This window comes from Dromaius novaehollandiae, chromosome 5, assembly GCF_036370855.1.
Source record: "Dromaius novaehollandiae isolate bDroNov1 chromosome 5, bDroNov1.hap1, whole genome shotgun sequence".
Taxonomy (NCBI): Eukaryota; Metazoa; Chordata; class Aves; order Casuariiformes; family Dromaiidae; genus Dromaius; species Dromaius novaehollandiae.
In genome coordinates, this window is record NC_088102.1 from 19,687,702 (window position 1) to 19,702,000 (window position 14,299).

General features: G+C 36.3%; 1 protein-coding gene across 2 annotated transcripts in view; it reads left to right on the forward strand.

Moving 5' to 3' along the window:
- RPS6KA5 (ribosomal protein S6 kinase A5) overlaps positions 1 to 14,299 on the forward strand; it is a 72,217-nt gene that overhangs the window by 54,366 nt on the left and 3,552 nt on the right. For both annotated transcript variants that reach the window (XM_026112281.2, XM_064512190.1), the window contains exons 8-16: positions 1,411 to 1,561; positions 3,092 to 3,253; positions 4,562 to 4,687; positions 5,407 to 5,540; positions 8,838 to 8,931; positions 9,290 to 9,460; positions 11,850 to 12,041; positions 12,694 to 12,853; positions 13,912 to 14,075. In XM_026112281.2, coding sequence (XP_025968066.1) covers positions 1,411 to 1,561; positions 3,092 to 3,253; positions 4,562 to 4,687; positions 5,407 to 5,540; positions 8,838 to 8,931; positions 9,290 to 9,460; positions 11,850 to 12,041; positions 12,694 to 12,853; positions 13,912 to 14,075 — 1,354 coding nt within the window. The remainder of the gene's footprint in view (positions 1 to 1,410; positions 1,562 to 3,091; positions 3,254 to 4,561; positions 4,688 to 5,406; positions 5,541 to 8,837; positions 8,932 to 9,289; positions 9,461 to 11,849; positions 12,042 to 12,693; positions 12,854 to 13,911; positions 14,076 to 14,299) is intronic.

A 14,299-nucleotide genomic window follows, 5' to 3' on the forward strand; every position in this document is an offset into this window, starting at 1 on the left:
GTCCGGGAATTGGAGACAGTGCTTATGGTGGCACTTAACTTCTGCCAGCAAAGTGGCTGTGGTTCAGGCCCTTATTGGCAGATCATCCTTATGTTATTTAAAATCTATTTTAAAATTCATCCTATATCTTTTTTGCTAACTCATTTCAGTGTTACTTAAGCCAGGAGGTTTGCTTGCTTATCTTTTTGTTTTGTTTGAAATTGGATACTTTTTAGATAAAAACAACTTGGAATATGTGAATGTTGAGCTTATCTTTGTTCTTTTGCGCTGACAGGACAAGATTATCTAGGAAAAAATCTGTTTGCATTGATTTTTTGGAGTAATCCAAGAAATTTCAAGATAAAGGATTTCCCATGGGATAGCTGACTGTAAGGATATGTTATGCAGTAGCTTTAAATAAGCATCCTTTTGAGATGAGGGCGTGGGCACTGTAGACAATACAGAAGGTGCAGGCAAAGCACACATGGCATAAGTATGTTTTTTGCTTGTTCTCTGTTCCTTTTCCAGTAATTTGTAATAGTGGATTTGTGGTTTTGACTGATGTCAAGCGTTAAAGTGATGTTTTCATGGAACTATCCATTGTAACCGCGAGATGTCTCTTACGAATAGTAAGCTCAGAATCAATTGTTGTGTAGTGAAGCTAGGATTGTTACACTTGTTTAAACTGAAAATTACCTGTTATTTTTATTGTCTGGCTTTACAAGAACTTTCTGCAATACTTCTTTGTCTGTCTTTGTCCTTCAGCAACTCAGGTTACAATTTTTGCTGATGAACTCATTGCTCATCAGGTCAACTATGAGTCTATTCAAGAGTGCAAGTCCCAACGTAACCCCATTGAATAACCCTCTACTGGTAACATTCTTCTGTTGCAAGAATTGACTAATTACTCCAATCCTCCATTTTCTGCCTTTTAACAAAGTACTATGTATGCCAGAACTGTTCTTCTTATCCCATGACACCTTCGTTTCCTTAAACATCTGAGTTACTTTGCTGAAAGTCTCTTGTAAAACCACCTAGCTGTCATCAGTCAAATCAGTCTTGCCCACATCCTTGTTAACCCTTCTAAGAACTGCTGAGGAGTTTGTGTGGAGGAACTTTCCTTTACAAAAGTCATGCTGACTTTTTTTCTGATTGGTGATATTTGTCCATCTATCTGCTAATTTGACACTTTAGCTCCTAATTTGTCTCTGCAGATGTTGTGGTTACATGTTGGTAGTTCCCCAAATCTTCCTATATTTGCTTTTTTTTTTTTTAAAAAAAAAGTTGTTTTCACATTTGCTATCCTCCTGTCTTTGAGTACCATGGAAGTTTAAATGGAATGTTAAACAGTACTGTTGCTATAGCAGGTTTTTTTAACACTTAACATGCTAAGTAATTACTAAATCAATCTTATTTTGTCTCTTTTCATAGGAGAATATTAAAAAGTGAGCCACCTTATCCACAAGAAATGAGCGCACTATCTAAAGATATAATTCAACGTCTTTTGATGAAAGATCCCAAGAAGAGACTAGGTTGTGGTCCAACTGATGCTGATGAAATCAAACAACATCCCTTTTTCCAGGTAAAAAAAAATTTTTCCCAGATTCTACTTAGTCTGCTTTAGACCCTTTAGCTTAGAAGGTGTGGTCATTGCCTGAGTAATTGCATTGAATTATTAAGAATATCTAGGTGCTTATGTATATACTTTATGTGCATGCCACAGCAAGGGCATGGTAGCTTTTCATTTCCTTTTGTCTTTGTTTCTAACAGTTATTTTAAGCAGCTAAAAGTCACACTATTTAAAGCAGGAGATTTAATAGAAAACTCTTACGTTGTGTGTTTAAAATTTTTTTGCACGAATATATTTATTAATAAAATATGAATATTGAGAAAGTTATTTTATTTTTCATGTTAATGATAAAACTTCTCTTCTGTATTTTCCTTTATCTAATTAAATCTTACTCTGAATTAATAGATTTTAATTCTGTTCAGATATGGGTGTATTAACATTTGGATTCAAGCGATGCCACAAGAATGTATTTGCTCAGCTATATGGTTACTTCTATTGCTATTAAATCATTTCTGTGCTTTCAAAATAAAAAAATAAAGAAAAAGCTTAAGTGTAAATTTCTCGTACTGCTTATAAAATTAAATATATTTCTAATTAGTGTAAATGTTGGACTAGTTAAAATTGATAACATCAGTTAGAACTGTAAAAGAAATATTTTCAGTGTAATTATCTTAACATTCTGCATAGGCAGTATCTTAGATTTTTAGCTTTCCAGTTTGTTTTTGTTCCTTTTGCATTTTCTTCATCTTAGACGGTCCGATAAATATCTGTAGAGTTAATTTCCTTTATTCACTGTTTGTTTTGGAAAATGTATTTTTTCCTCATACAGCACTGCCTGATCTTGACTTAATTTCAGTTCCATTCATTTAAAATAACAGAATTATTTTCTTACAACTACATATCTATAGTCCCTATTTCTCGCTTAGCGTTGATATGCGAATCCAGAGTCGTTATACTGTCAGAGTTGTAAAAATGTTTGCTTAGGCTTTCTTATCAAATTATAGTGATACATACTCTAACTATCACCATTATATTAAAATAATAATCTTCTTGTTAATAAGTTAGCATTATTCTTTGTATCTCTTAGGAAACCTATAAACTGCTGTATTCAAATTCAAAAAGTACTTGTAATTGGTAAAAGAAAGACTCTCACCCATGAGAATTATAAGAAGTTGTAGTTGCATGCGTGTTATGGAGGAGTTATAGCAAATAATATGGTTAATTTTAAAAAATTCATTCTCTTTGAGCATTATATCACTGGGTCTGGCTTTCGATATTCTATCTGCACATGAAAGCTTGATTTTTTTTTTTTTAAATTATTATTATTAATTTTTAAAACTAGCTTATGGGTATACACAAGTGCAGCACTTACTGGCTTTACCTAAGGAAATTAGCAGGACATAATACGAATGCTTTTGCTTCTACTTACAGGATATAGCAAATGGGGTTAGAATTGCTTTATTCTGGACAAGTCTCTCTTTTCAATATATTTTCTGTTAAATTTTCATTTGATTTAAACTTATTTTCATATATTTTGTTTAGAATATAAATTGGGATGATTTAGCTGCCAAAAAAGTATCAGCTCCATTTAAACCAGTGATCAGAGATGAGTTGGATGTCAGTAACTTTGCAGAAGAGTTTACAGAAATGGATCCAACATATTCTCCTGCAGCTACCCCTCAGACTTCAGAAAGAATATTTCAGGTATTTTAAGAATTGACACTAATTAAAAAAAAAAAAAAAAAAAGGTGCATAGAATAACTCCATGTGTATAGCTAGATATTTTTTTTTTCCTCCCCTGCCGTTTAAGTTATTGGGAGTTAACTATGTAATTTCCAGTCCTAGGTCCAAGGGCTGTTTGTTCAGTAGTTGCAAGGTTAGAAAGGTGGAAACAATCCTACCACAAGCATAAAACTCCATCTCTCTCCATCACCAGCTGAATGTCCTAACCACTGGACTAGAGTCGATTTGTCCTTTATTGATTCTTCCTGCCTTATGAGTCATGTCATCTTGACTCCTTTGTAACCCAGCTTTAACAACAGGAATGCAATTTACCTATGTCCATATGATCCTCTAGTTAAGGTATTCCTTTGGGAATAGCAAGAGCTAACCATGGAACTGAAAATAGGTCTTCCACTTCCTGTTTGAGTGCTCTAATTACTAGACTATTGTATGCAGATCAGTAACAGGCTATCCTTAACTTTCTCCTCCGCGCCCTCTTAAAGAGGGATCCCTATTTGGACTGCAGAGGTTAGATCTTGAATGGGCAGACATCTCATGAAGCCTTAAATTTGGAACTAAAGCTGCAGAGGCAAACAGAAGTTTAAAGTATCTTCTCTCCTCCAGCTCCTTGTATCTCATTGCTTGTTACTAGCTGTCTCTGAGCACCTTAATGCTCAGTATGCAGGAATATAGCATCGTATTTTGGAAATTGCTGGATTTCTACTATCTATACAGCAAGCCTTTACACATACCATACATGATTTGACTCCTCATGCAGTGGTCAGGACAGCTCTTTGTGTTATGATGCCTGAATGAGGCAAATCACTAACATGAAACTTATTTTGTTTTGCCAACTAAAATGGTTTGATACTTATATCATAATGTAAAACTGTTTCATACCTTTCAATTTCATACTGTTACATACGGGTGTTAGGGGAAGCTAGCTAGTTTGAAGTATGAATCTTTGCCACTACTACAAAAGAATGGAAGCTGAGGCAGATTTTTAGCATTATTTCCCAGATTTTTTGTATTGTTATTTTATTTATTAGTGCAGACAATCATATAACAACTTCCAACAAGACTTCTGTTCACTGGAGATGAGGCTGTGCCTTAACATTGAACACAGTGATATCTCCTAATCAGTTAGCCAATTATGGTTTCTGAATTATGTTATGAACATACTGATTTCTTTAGAAATTGTTCTAAAATTTTCTACGTTTTGTGTGCAGCATTATTCTTTGTGTGCAACAATTTCAAGCTCTGCCCTTCTCTGATGTCTTAATTCTGTAGGGATATTCTTTCGTTGCACCTTCTATTTTGTTTAAACGCAACGCAGCTACAGTAGATCCTGTTCAGTTTCATATGGGGGATGAACGGCCTGGAATTGCAACTATTGCCAGAAGTGCTATGATGAAGGTAATAATGATATTAAGAGCTAAATTTATCTGGTTAACTTGGAAGTGCATCAAATTTTCAAAGCAACAATTGCAGGCTAGGCTACAGATTACAAAACAATCATGTTGTATTTATCTGTTCTTTATTGGCTCCTCAGATGATCCAAGCATATAATATGCATGCAGTACTATTAAGAAGTGGTTGAGGTTTAGACTGAAAAATGAGATAATTGTTTAGTTTTCCAGGAGATGAAGTATAATAATAATAGCAATTTGACTCCTGATAGTACTTACTCATCCAACCATAGCATATATTTTGAAGAGACTTTAATTATGTCAGAGTTCCTTCTATGATGTATTTGCCCAAAAAGATGTATAGTTGTGTGAAGCCTTAAGAACACACACTATTGTGATGTCTTCCAGTGAGCATATAGTTTTGTGGATAAATGTATGTACAACCATTCTTGCTCCTGTTTGTCTGAATATTTTGTACCTTAAGCTATTGTAATAGTAATGCTTTATGTAGTGACTATTCTTGTTTAATGTAATGTAAGATTTACTCTTTGTTAGAATGAAGTTTATGCATTTTATTAAGTACAAGTTAAAATTTATATTTTATCCAGGCGAGCTCTTTTACAATTTTAAATGCAGATGAACAATTCTCAAACTTTATACTCTTTGTCTTTGACTGTGTATACTAAAAGTATTCTGCAGAACTAAATACAGACAGTTTCCTAACAGGACTCTCCATTTTATCATCATTATGAACTGGATCTGAAAGAGAAACCATTGGGAGAAGGAAGTTTTTCCATTTGTCGAAAGTGCTTACACAAGAAAACTAGCCAAGAGTATGCAGTAAAAATAATTAGCAAAAGGTATAAATATTCTATAAGACAAAAATATTTTCTTTGCTTACTGTCACCCATGGATTAGATTAATGTTCGCTACATTTTGGAAGTGGAAAAATAATTTTAAAATTTCCTATTTGAAAAATCTGCAGGAACATACAGTAACCTTATTGCTCCTAAAAGATTCTGAGAGTCTTTTGAAATTAAAGTTTCCTTTAAACAAATGTTATCCTCATTAAGAAGGAGAAAAGAAGAAACCTCAAAAGTGCTTTTTTTCATTCCCAGTTGTAGTCTACCCCTAACTTCCCCTAATTTTGCTCCTAACCTGAATACCTTATGAGACTCTTCTGTCTTTAGACCTAAGTGAACTGAATACAGGCTTTTACTAACTCTGTTTCCTAGGCAGCCTGAGTACTTGCTTAGGACACTGTTTTTAAGAAGGATCCATAGTGTGGGTTGCCTCAGGCCTAAGTGATTTTTTTGTGAGCCTAGAATGGAACTAGACCATAGAATTATAAGTTTTATCCCCTCTCCCCCGCCGATGTTCTGAAGGGAGCACCACAATGGAGACAGCTTTGTATGTGGGGACCATCAGGTCCTCTTCTAGAATTCTTCTTTTCCTTCCTCTGTTTCTCTGGCAATTTCTACCCAGAGAAAAATAAAAGCTAAGGGACTTTTTGAGGTCGGGATTGGAGGAAGGTTTTTAGCTTCCTTTTGCTGAATATTCATCAGTAAATATGTCCCTAGCATGCTGTAGAATGATGGCAGGAAAGGAAAGGGAAAGTGTAAGTGTTCTATTATCAAAATGATTGTTGACAGTGATCTCTTCCTCCAAGACATTTGGCTGTACCTCTGTTTTTCCAAGCTGTAGAAGTAACTATCCACCAGACTTTAGTCTTTTATCACACTCTTCCTGGATTGCATAAGTTCAGGAGTAAGACACCTAAATATAGGTGTCTGTGTGTGAGCCAGTTTTCTAAGTTCTCTTTGCAGTTAATGCAGGCTGAGTCAAAACTCATAGTGGAGTCTACAGAGAGAGTTGGACGAGGCCCTAGAGGTGGGATTCAGTTACTTAGGCATCTATCTAGTGTGATTTTAGCTGCTGTCGGGTGTCCTACCTGTCCTCCAGTTCCCATCAATCTTGTGACTGCTAGCTTTATGTAGATGCCTTCATGGCTGGTGTCTTCCAGGCTTTCACAAATGATGTTAAGCATCTGTGTCTAGGCAGCTGAGTCCTGTTCTAGGTGTGCATTTTAAGCTGAACTGGAGTTTACCCTGTAGGTTTCACTAACTAGAACTTCATTGCTTATAATGGGAGCTTGGACACAGACACACCTACATTCAGGTGATTTAATCTGGAATTCTGTCTTGTGTCTACATTCAGAAGGATTTTTTTTACCCGCAGTGGTGCATGCAGAGCTGCAGGTCAGTACTGCTGTCTTATCTTAAGCTAATAGATCTAACGTTTCTTGATAATGGTGGGCAAACTAGTACCGACTTTTCCCATAGAAATAAACTCTCTGGAACTCTGTCCCTCAATGACATTACTCACAGGTTCTTTTGCTCTTTCTCCTTCATCTTGGTGGAACAGGCTGAAGGAAGGTAAGAAGTGGTCTATATACAAAGATTTTCTGGGATTGCAGGCTGTGAGCAGATTTGGGGAATGTTTTCATAGTATTTTGAGGTAGCTGTAAACTTACACCCTGAATGGTGTAGACATAAACCAGGTCTTGAATCAAAAACTGTTCAACTGTAAATAATACTGCTCTGAGGACCACACTATTAAGTCTTTATTAAGTCTTGTTAACAGGAAAAGTATACTAAAATTCTAGTAATTTCTTTTCCTTCAAAGGCTGTCAGTCCTTCATTCCTACCCATAGCAAAGTTGCCAAAAAAAGTGAATCCTGTACTTAGGTAAACCTTTTCATGGTACTTCAGATGAAAACTCAGATCAAGAGCTGCTCTCTAGTATTGCTTTGTCATTATTGCTGGACCTGTCTCCATCCAACAATTTGAAGTTAATCTGTTTGTCTGAAGCCCAGTGAAACAGTGGAGTTTTGTAAACTTGCTGGAGTTAGTATCTTAAAGGTTCCCAGTTGTTTTCATAATATTGTCTGTCTACAAATCTGAGGTGATAACAATATTTATAGTAGGGAAATATTTAGAAAAGTCCAGGCACAAATATCTAAGACTTAGATTCATGATACTGAGCCTTTTTGATCTGTTTCCTGGGTCTGCCTTCTCCTGATAGTAGTTCCTAGGAGAAGACGACTTTTTGAGACAGTTTAAGGGCCTGGAATCACTTTTAGTTTAAACAACAGCAACCAAAATGCAAGCAGAACAGCTTAGTTCACCTGTTGGTTATTGGAAGCCTGCAGAAAAACAGATTCCTTCTGCACAAAATTCTCACCGCAATTCTGGTCCTGCTGGGGTCAGGGGGGAGGGAATTGCTACCACAAAAGAACAACATGTATGGTGAGAGAGGTTCTGCCTGTGTTATCTACCATTCCATTCTGTAAGTCAGTACAGGCTTAGCCCCTCTTACGCAGTAGGAGAGAGTTTTGGCAAAAATTTTCAGGCATTTTTGGCCCAAAAGAAATCAAGACATGTTTTTAGAGGAAAATGAAATGTTTTGCTCTGTCCCCATTCAAAACTTGTTTTTAATGTTCACCATGTTCATTTTTTTGGCTATTGATATTTCAGTACTTGAAACAGAATTGGAGATGACTTTCCCTTCTGGAGCTAATCTCTTATCTGTTCCATTTCACATTTTTCAAACGCCTGTCTAGGGGTTCCTGTGTACAGCACAGTTCATTTATGAATGCCATTATTCTTTTTCTAATAGGGACTTATGGTTTCCATACAGCTTTGAAAGTACTTATGTCATGTAAGAATGAAAAGGATAGGGCCAAAAATCTGAGTCTTTGAGATAAACCTGAACTAACCTGGATATTTGTAGGAACAGAGGTGAAGTCAAATTGCCGTGGACTAAGGGAAAGGTTTGTTTTGGATAGAAAATATTATATAATACCATTTCAGCTCTTGCTGTAGCAAGTTCCAGTTGCATCAAAAATGTTGTCTGGTTTGGGCTTTTTTTTTTTTTTTTTTTTTTTTTTTTTTTTTTTTTTAGTGTCTTAGCTTGTTGGGTTACTTGGAGAGTAGTGCTCAGCTTGCTTTGAACATGAATGAGCTTTCAGTAGTGTTCAAGCAGTTGTAATATTCCAAAAATCTGTATTACAAGCTGTTTAAGAAAATAGATGTAACACTTCTAAAGTGCAGTTTGCTCAGTCAAACTGGTATAAAATGACTGCTCAATTTTTCCAGAATGGAAGCCAACACCCAGAGAGAAATAACAGCTCTGAAACTCTGCGAAGGACACCCCAATGTAGTGAAGTTGCATGAAGTTTATCATGATCAGGTATTTGAAAGAAACTATAATCAGTACACATCCAAAGTCTAGCTTTTTCCAGCTTTATTTGTTAGCCTACATAAACATATTTTGTCACCCTACAAACTTGTCTACTTACATGGCAGTATTGCATTTTTATAAGTAAATAAATATGGGCTGACATACAGAAAACACCAACATTCTTTGATCTCAGTGAGATCAATAGCAGCAACATCATCTGAAATAGGATTTGATGCTTCTTATTGGACTTCTGACATGCTACAAGGAGCAATTTTATTTGAGCTCTGAGAACCTACCACACCTAGCTCCCCAATGAATGCTGGGCCGTAATGTAAATGTCTGATGTTGCGTATTTTTCTTGTTTTAGCTTCACACATTTCTAGTGATGGAATTGCTGAAGGGAGGAGAATTGCTTGAACGTATTCAGAAGAAGAAACACTTCAGTGAGACAGAAGCCAGTCATATTATGCGCAGACTCGTTTCAGCTGTGAGCCATATGCATGATGTAGGAGTAGTCCATAGAGATCTGAAACCTGAGGTATAGTGACTTGCTTGTATATATTACTGCATCTGTAATATTTAATTCCTGTATTTCTCTTCCTCCAGCTTTCATTACAGTTTTTTTCAAAACGACACCACGTTTTCTTAATCATCTAATCTGTTGATTAGTTTTCTGTTTATAGATAAAAGTAACTGTCATGAAACACTTTGAATATTATAAACTTGTTTAAAAACACTTCTTTGTCTGATTAGGGACAGTTTTTGCCAACAGTAAGCATATACTTATTATATGAAACAGCTCACGCAGAGCTGGTTTGCTTGGGTATTTCACCTGAACATTTCCATCTTTTATTTAATCTTAATTTCCTTGGTAGGGGTTCTTTTGGAGGTAGTTACAACACCCTTGTACTGTCTTACCTCCCAGTTAAACACAAAGTGAACCACAAACTAGTGCAGACTATTAATTAAGATGCATGATTTGATTTCAGTGAGTTTAATAGTTTTTCAAGAGAAAATATTATGTTATTTAATACCTATTTGTCAGTAATTACTTGTTCTGAGCCTTGATGGAATTTTTATCATGGAGCAACATCTTGCACTCCAAAGAATTCACTTTAGTATATTATGGTTGACCACTGGCTTTGATCTTTATTATGATGATTTTTAATAACATGGCCTGGAAAGCTCTTCCATTTAAGCAGTAGTAATTAGACCAAATACATTGCTCTGCAAAATAGAGGAAAAAGATAGAAAAAAATGAGTGAATTCACTGAAATTCAGAATTCACATACCCTATATGACCAGGTGGAGTGTCTCAGAGGATTTGGGGACTGTGTCTGTGAAGTGACCGTATAGATGTTTATCTGTGATTTGGGCTGTAAATACGTTACAAAAAATATACCGAGGCAGAGCTAACATTATTTTTATATTTCTTTAAAATATATGTGGAGATGCATATATATTTGTGAACTGGGAAAGCTCTCAGTTTGGCCTAAATCCAGGCAGGTGTTTCTGCAGGAGAGGAGAGAGGAGAAAGTGGGGTGAAAGTGAACAGGAAACTTGTGCCTTGGCCAGCCTGCAACTTCCAGAAATGGAAGACAGGAAGGACACAGATTGTTAGTTCCAAGAATGATGCCAAGTAAATGAAATAAACTGCAATTCAAATCTTTCTGAGCGTTCTGTTTGTGGGTTTTTGTATTCCTAGAATGTGCACATCTACTTTAATGCTGTGTTATGTTTTGGGAATGTTGTCTGGGGGTGGTGGTCCTGGCTGTGTAGGAAATGCCTGTCAGGGAAGATTTTGTCCAGAACAAGCTCTAACACTCTGACAGTTGCTGCAATTGTATACGCTGCTTTAGGCTGCCAGGCTGCAAGGTGAACAGTTACCTGGTTAAGTGGATGTCTTCTCCAAGTAGTGGCCTGTTGTTAACAAAGAGTAGATGGGTGTCTGCTGGTGAAAGACCTCCTGTGTGTGGCAGGGAGAAATGTTCTTGTGGTGCCCATTGTCTGGCAAGTACTCCTTGTTGTTACACAGCATCCCTCAGGCAGGGCTTGGGGCTCTGCGTTGGCCTCCCAGACAAGGTCTGGTACAGCCCGGCATATCATGAACATCTGTACAGGGGGCTCATTGGCACTTCTAGCACCTGAAGGAGAAGTCCTGCCAGGACTGCCGTTAGTCTTCACAATACAGGCAAGAAAAGAAATATTTCGGTGTTCTGGAGAACATGGAATACTTATATCCTATATCCTTTGGTGTCCCATCAGCCAATAAAGAATAAACAGAACTTACTGAAAATGATACCTGAAGAGACTAAACATTTGAACCTTTTGGAAGAGGAGAAATACCTATCAAGAGCTTGCAAACTAGTGTTTAGGATTATTGTGCTGTCATAGCAATGTGGTGGCAATGTGGCTTCAGTGTGTTACCACTTGAGGACCAAAGGCTTTTCAGTCACAAGGCATGACATGGAACAAGAATTCCATGCTCAAGAAAGCTGTCATTCCTAATATGTCTATAAGGAAAGCTAAGAAAGCTAAGAAAATTTATTTTTATCAGAGGAATTAGGCAGTTCTCCATCCCAGACTTTTATATTCAGTACTTTCGCAGTGAATTATGTTGTCTTGTCTTTTTTTGTCAATGCTTCCTATGTTGTTTTCCCCACTGTTCTATACGGAATACTGGTTTTCATTAATAATCACAGACAGACTTATCCTGACTTGTGGAATCTGCCTATTGTATACATCTGTATTAGTTTTTTACATCGTCGAGTACTGTTAGTTCTGCCCCCACCACACTATTTCCCATTTCCCCTTTACTCTCTAGAAAATGTTCTGTAGTAACAAATGCAGGAAAAAATCCTAGCCATTAAGTATTCTAATCAACTTTCTAACCAGTGCTGGTATTGATTTTTGTGTTTGCTTTTCAGAATTTATTGTTTACAGATGAAACTGATAATTCAGAAATAAAAATAATTGATTTTGGCTTTGCTCGTTTAAAACCACCTGATAATCAACCCCTTAAGACCCCATGTTTTACTCTTCATTATGCTGCCCCAGAACTCTTGAATCACAATGGTTATGATGAATCCTGTGACCTCTGGAGTTTGGGGGTCATTCTGGTGAGTGAATTTTTTACTATTATTATAAACTTACTCTCTATATATACTTTTTGTTAAAATGGAAAGGACTTGACATGATTTTAAACTTCAATTGTCTAGATGTTGATTTTAAGTGAGGTAAAGATGCTGGTGCACAAAGCTTTGGTGTCTCCAAAGACGGATGTTTTCCAGGGTGGAGATTTTTTTTCCTAAGCAATGGATTAAATTAAACATTTCTGGGAATGGAAAAAAATACTTCAAACAGTCTCGTTCCTGAAAAGAAATTTTCTTGTTAGAAGATTTTATAGGTATCTGTATAATCTTCTGACAGTTTCAGTTCAAAGAAGGAATCAGCTTGCAGCCCGCATTCTGATTTACAGAAAATTAATTTTAATAGATGTAAATTGGATAACTATATGCTTGTGTTCTGATGGTAGTTTCCTGAAACATGTTTTTTCTAACAAGGACTCTAGAGAGTCTTGCATATTTTAAGTTACCTCTATCTATCTATTTAGCTACCTACAGTCTTGAAGTTGTTAGTGCTAGTAAAAGTTCTATTCTATACTGCTGGTGATGCTGTACAAACAACAGTAACTGAGTATTCAATAAAACTCTAGTAGGGCTGTCAATAAATACACAGTATTGGTTAATATTACTTTTGTTCTCCTGACAGTATACAATGCTATCAGGACAGGTACCATTTCAGTCTCAAGACAAAAGTTTAACATGCACCAATGCATTGGAAATCATGAAGAAAATAAAAAAGGGAGAATTTTCCTTTGAAGGAGAAGCTTGGAAAAATGTTTCTGAAGAGGCCAAAGAGTTAATTCAAGGTATCTATTCACAAATACTTCATGTGGCTTATGTTCTTAGTTCCAAAGATGAAATTTAGAGAGCTATAGAATATCTAGATACTGTGCTCAGGATGAGAGTGCCTACCCTGACCGAGTAGTATCCACAGCTTGAGTTATGTACCAAGCCCCTAATGCAAGGTATGGACAAAGCTGAGCACACCAGAATGGCATTCAGAATTGCCTGTACACCTAGCAGAGAGTCTTCTACTGTACTGAGGTGTTGGTAGAGGATTAGCATTTGCATTTATTAGGGTCAGAAGAAGCTGAAGAGCTTTTCAGAACTGGAGCAAAGCCACTTTTTAAAAATGTGTTTTAAAGCAGAGTTTTCATTCTATGTTATTTTTGCTATTAGAAGAAAACTTACCAGGTTGGTGACAGGTGCAAGTTTTAACTACTGAGCTTTTGCCAACAACAACAACAAAAAAAGGCATTACTACCATCGTTTCCTCAGGCTATGTTTTTGAATGAGTGTACCAAGACTACTGTATTTCTGTGCTGTTTAATTCATATTTGCCATACTTTGTGTTTCCCTTAGGCATTTTGAGTGCCTAATTAGGCTTAGGCATGAGATGGACCAATCTTAATTCTATCAAGATGAAGTTCTGAGTATGCATAGAAGCAGGCTTGTAAGGATTTTCTCTGGGAAAAATGGAGGCACCTCTAGGCTTTAGACTTTAGTGGATCAGGCCATGATTTTGAGGATTACTCTCTTGAGCTTCATCCTAGATATGTTTTAAATGAATAAATCCTTTTGTAGTACTGTGCTCATATGGAGAGAGATATGAGTTATCAAACAGTTAAATAGCAATTTCTTGCATTTAATGAGTCTTCTGGAAAGGATTTCTAAGAGCATCTACTACAATGATAGTTTAACACTGTGCGCCTTATCTAGGGTAAATATTGACATATCTAGGATAAATATTGGCATGACTCAGTTACCAAAACAATGCATGGGGTTTTCTTAGAGATTGTTTCATCTATTAAAAGACGATAGGTAATAGTTCACAAATTAAGAGTGTGTAATATATTTCTACTAGGACTTCTGACAGTGGATCCAAACAAAAGAATTAAAATGTCCAGCTTGAGATACAATGAATGGCTCCAGGATGGCAGCCAGCTGTCCTCCAACCCTTTAATGACTCCTGATAACTTAGGCTCTTCAGGAGCGGCAGTGCATACATATGTCAAAGCCACTTTTCATGTAAGTTTTAAGAACTCTTATGTTTAACACATTAAAAAATTTAGTGTATATCTAGATTTTGGGGGGGGGGTTATTAATTAAAAATTGTATTTGTACTTCAAGATCTGTGATTGCTTGTAGCGGCAATTTTTTCTATGCACGTAACATTTAGGAGTGAGTACAGTGAAAAGGAGTGATGAGCTGAATTTCTTGCAAACGTATACTGATGAGGCTTTGAGGACTGA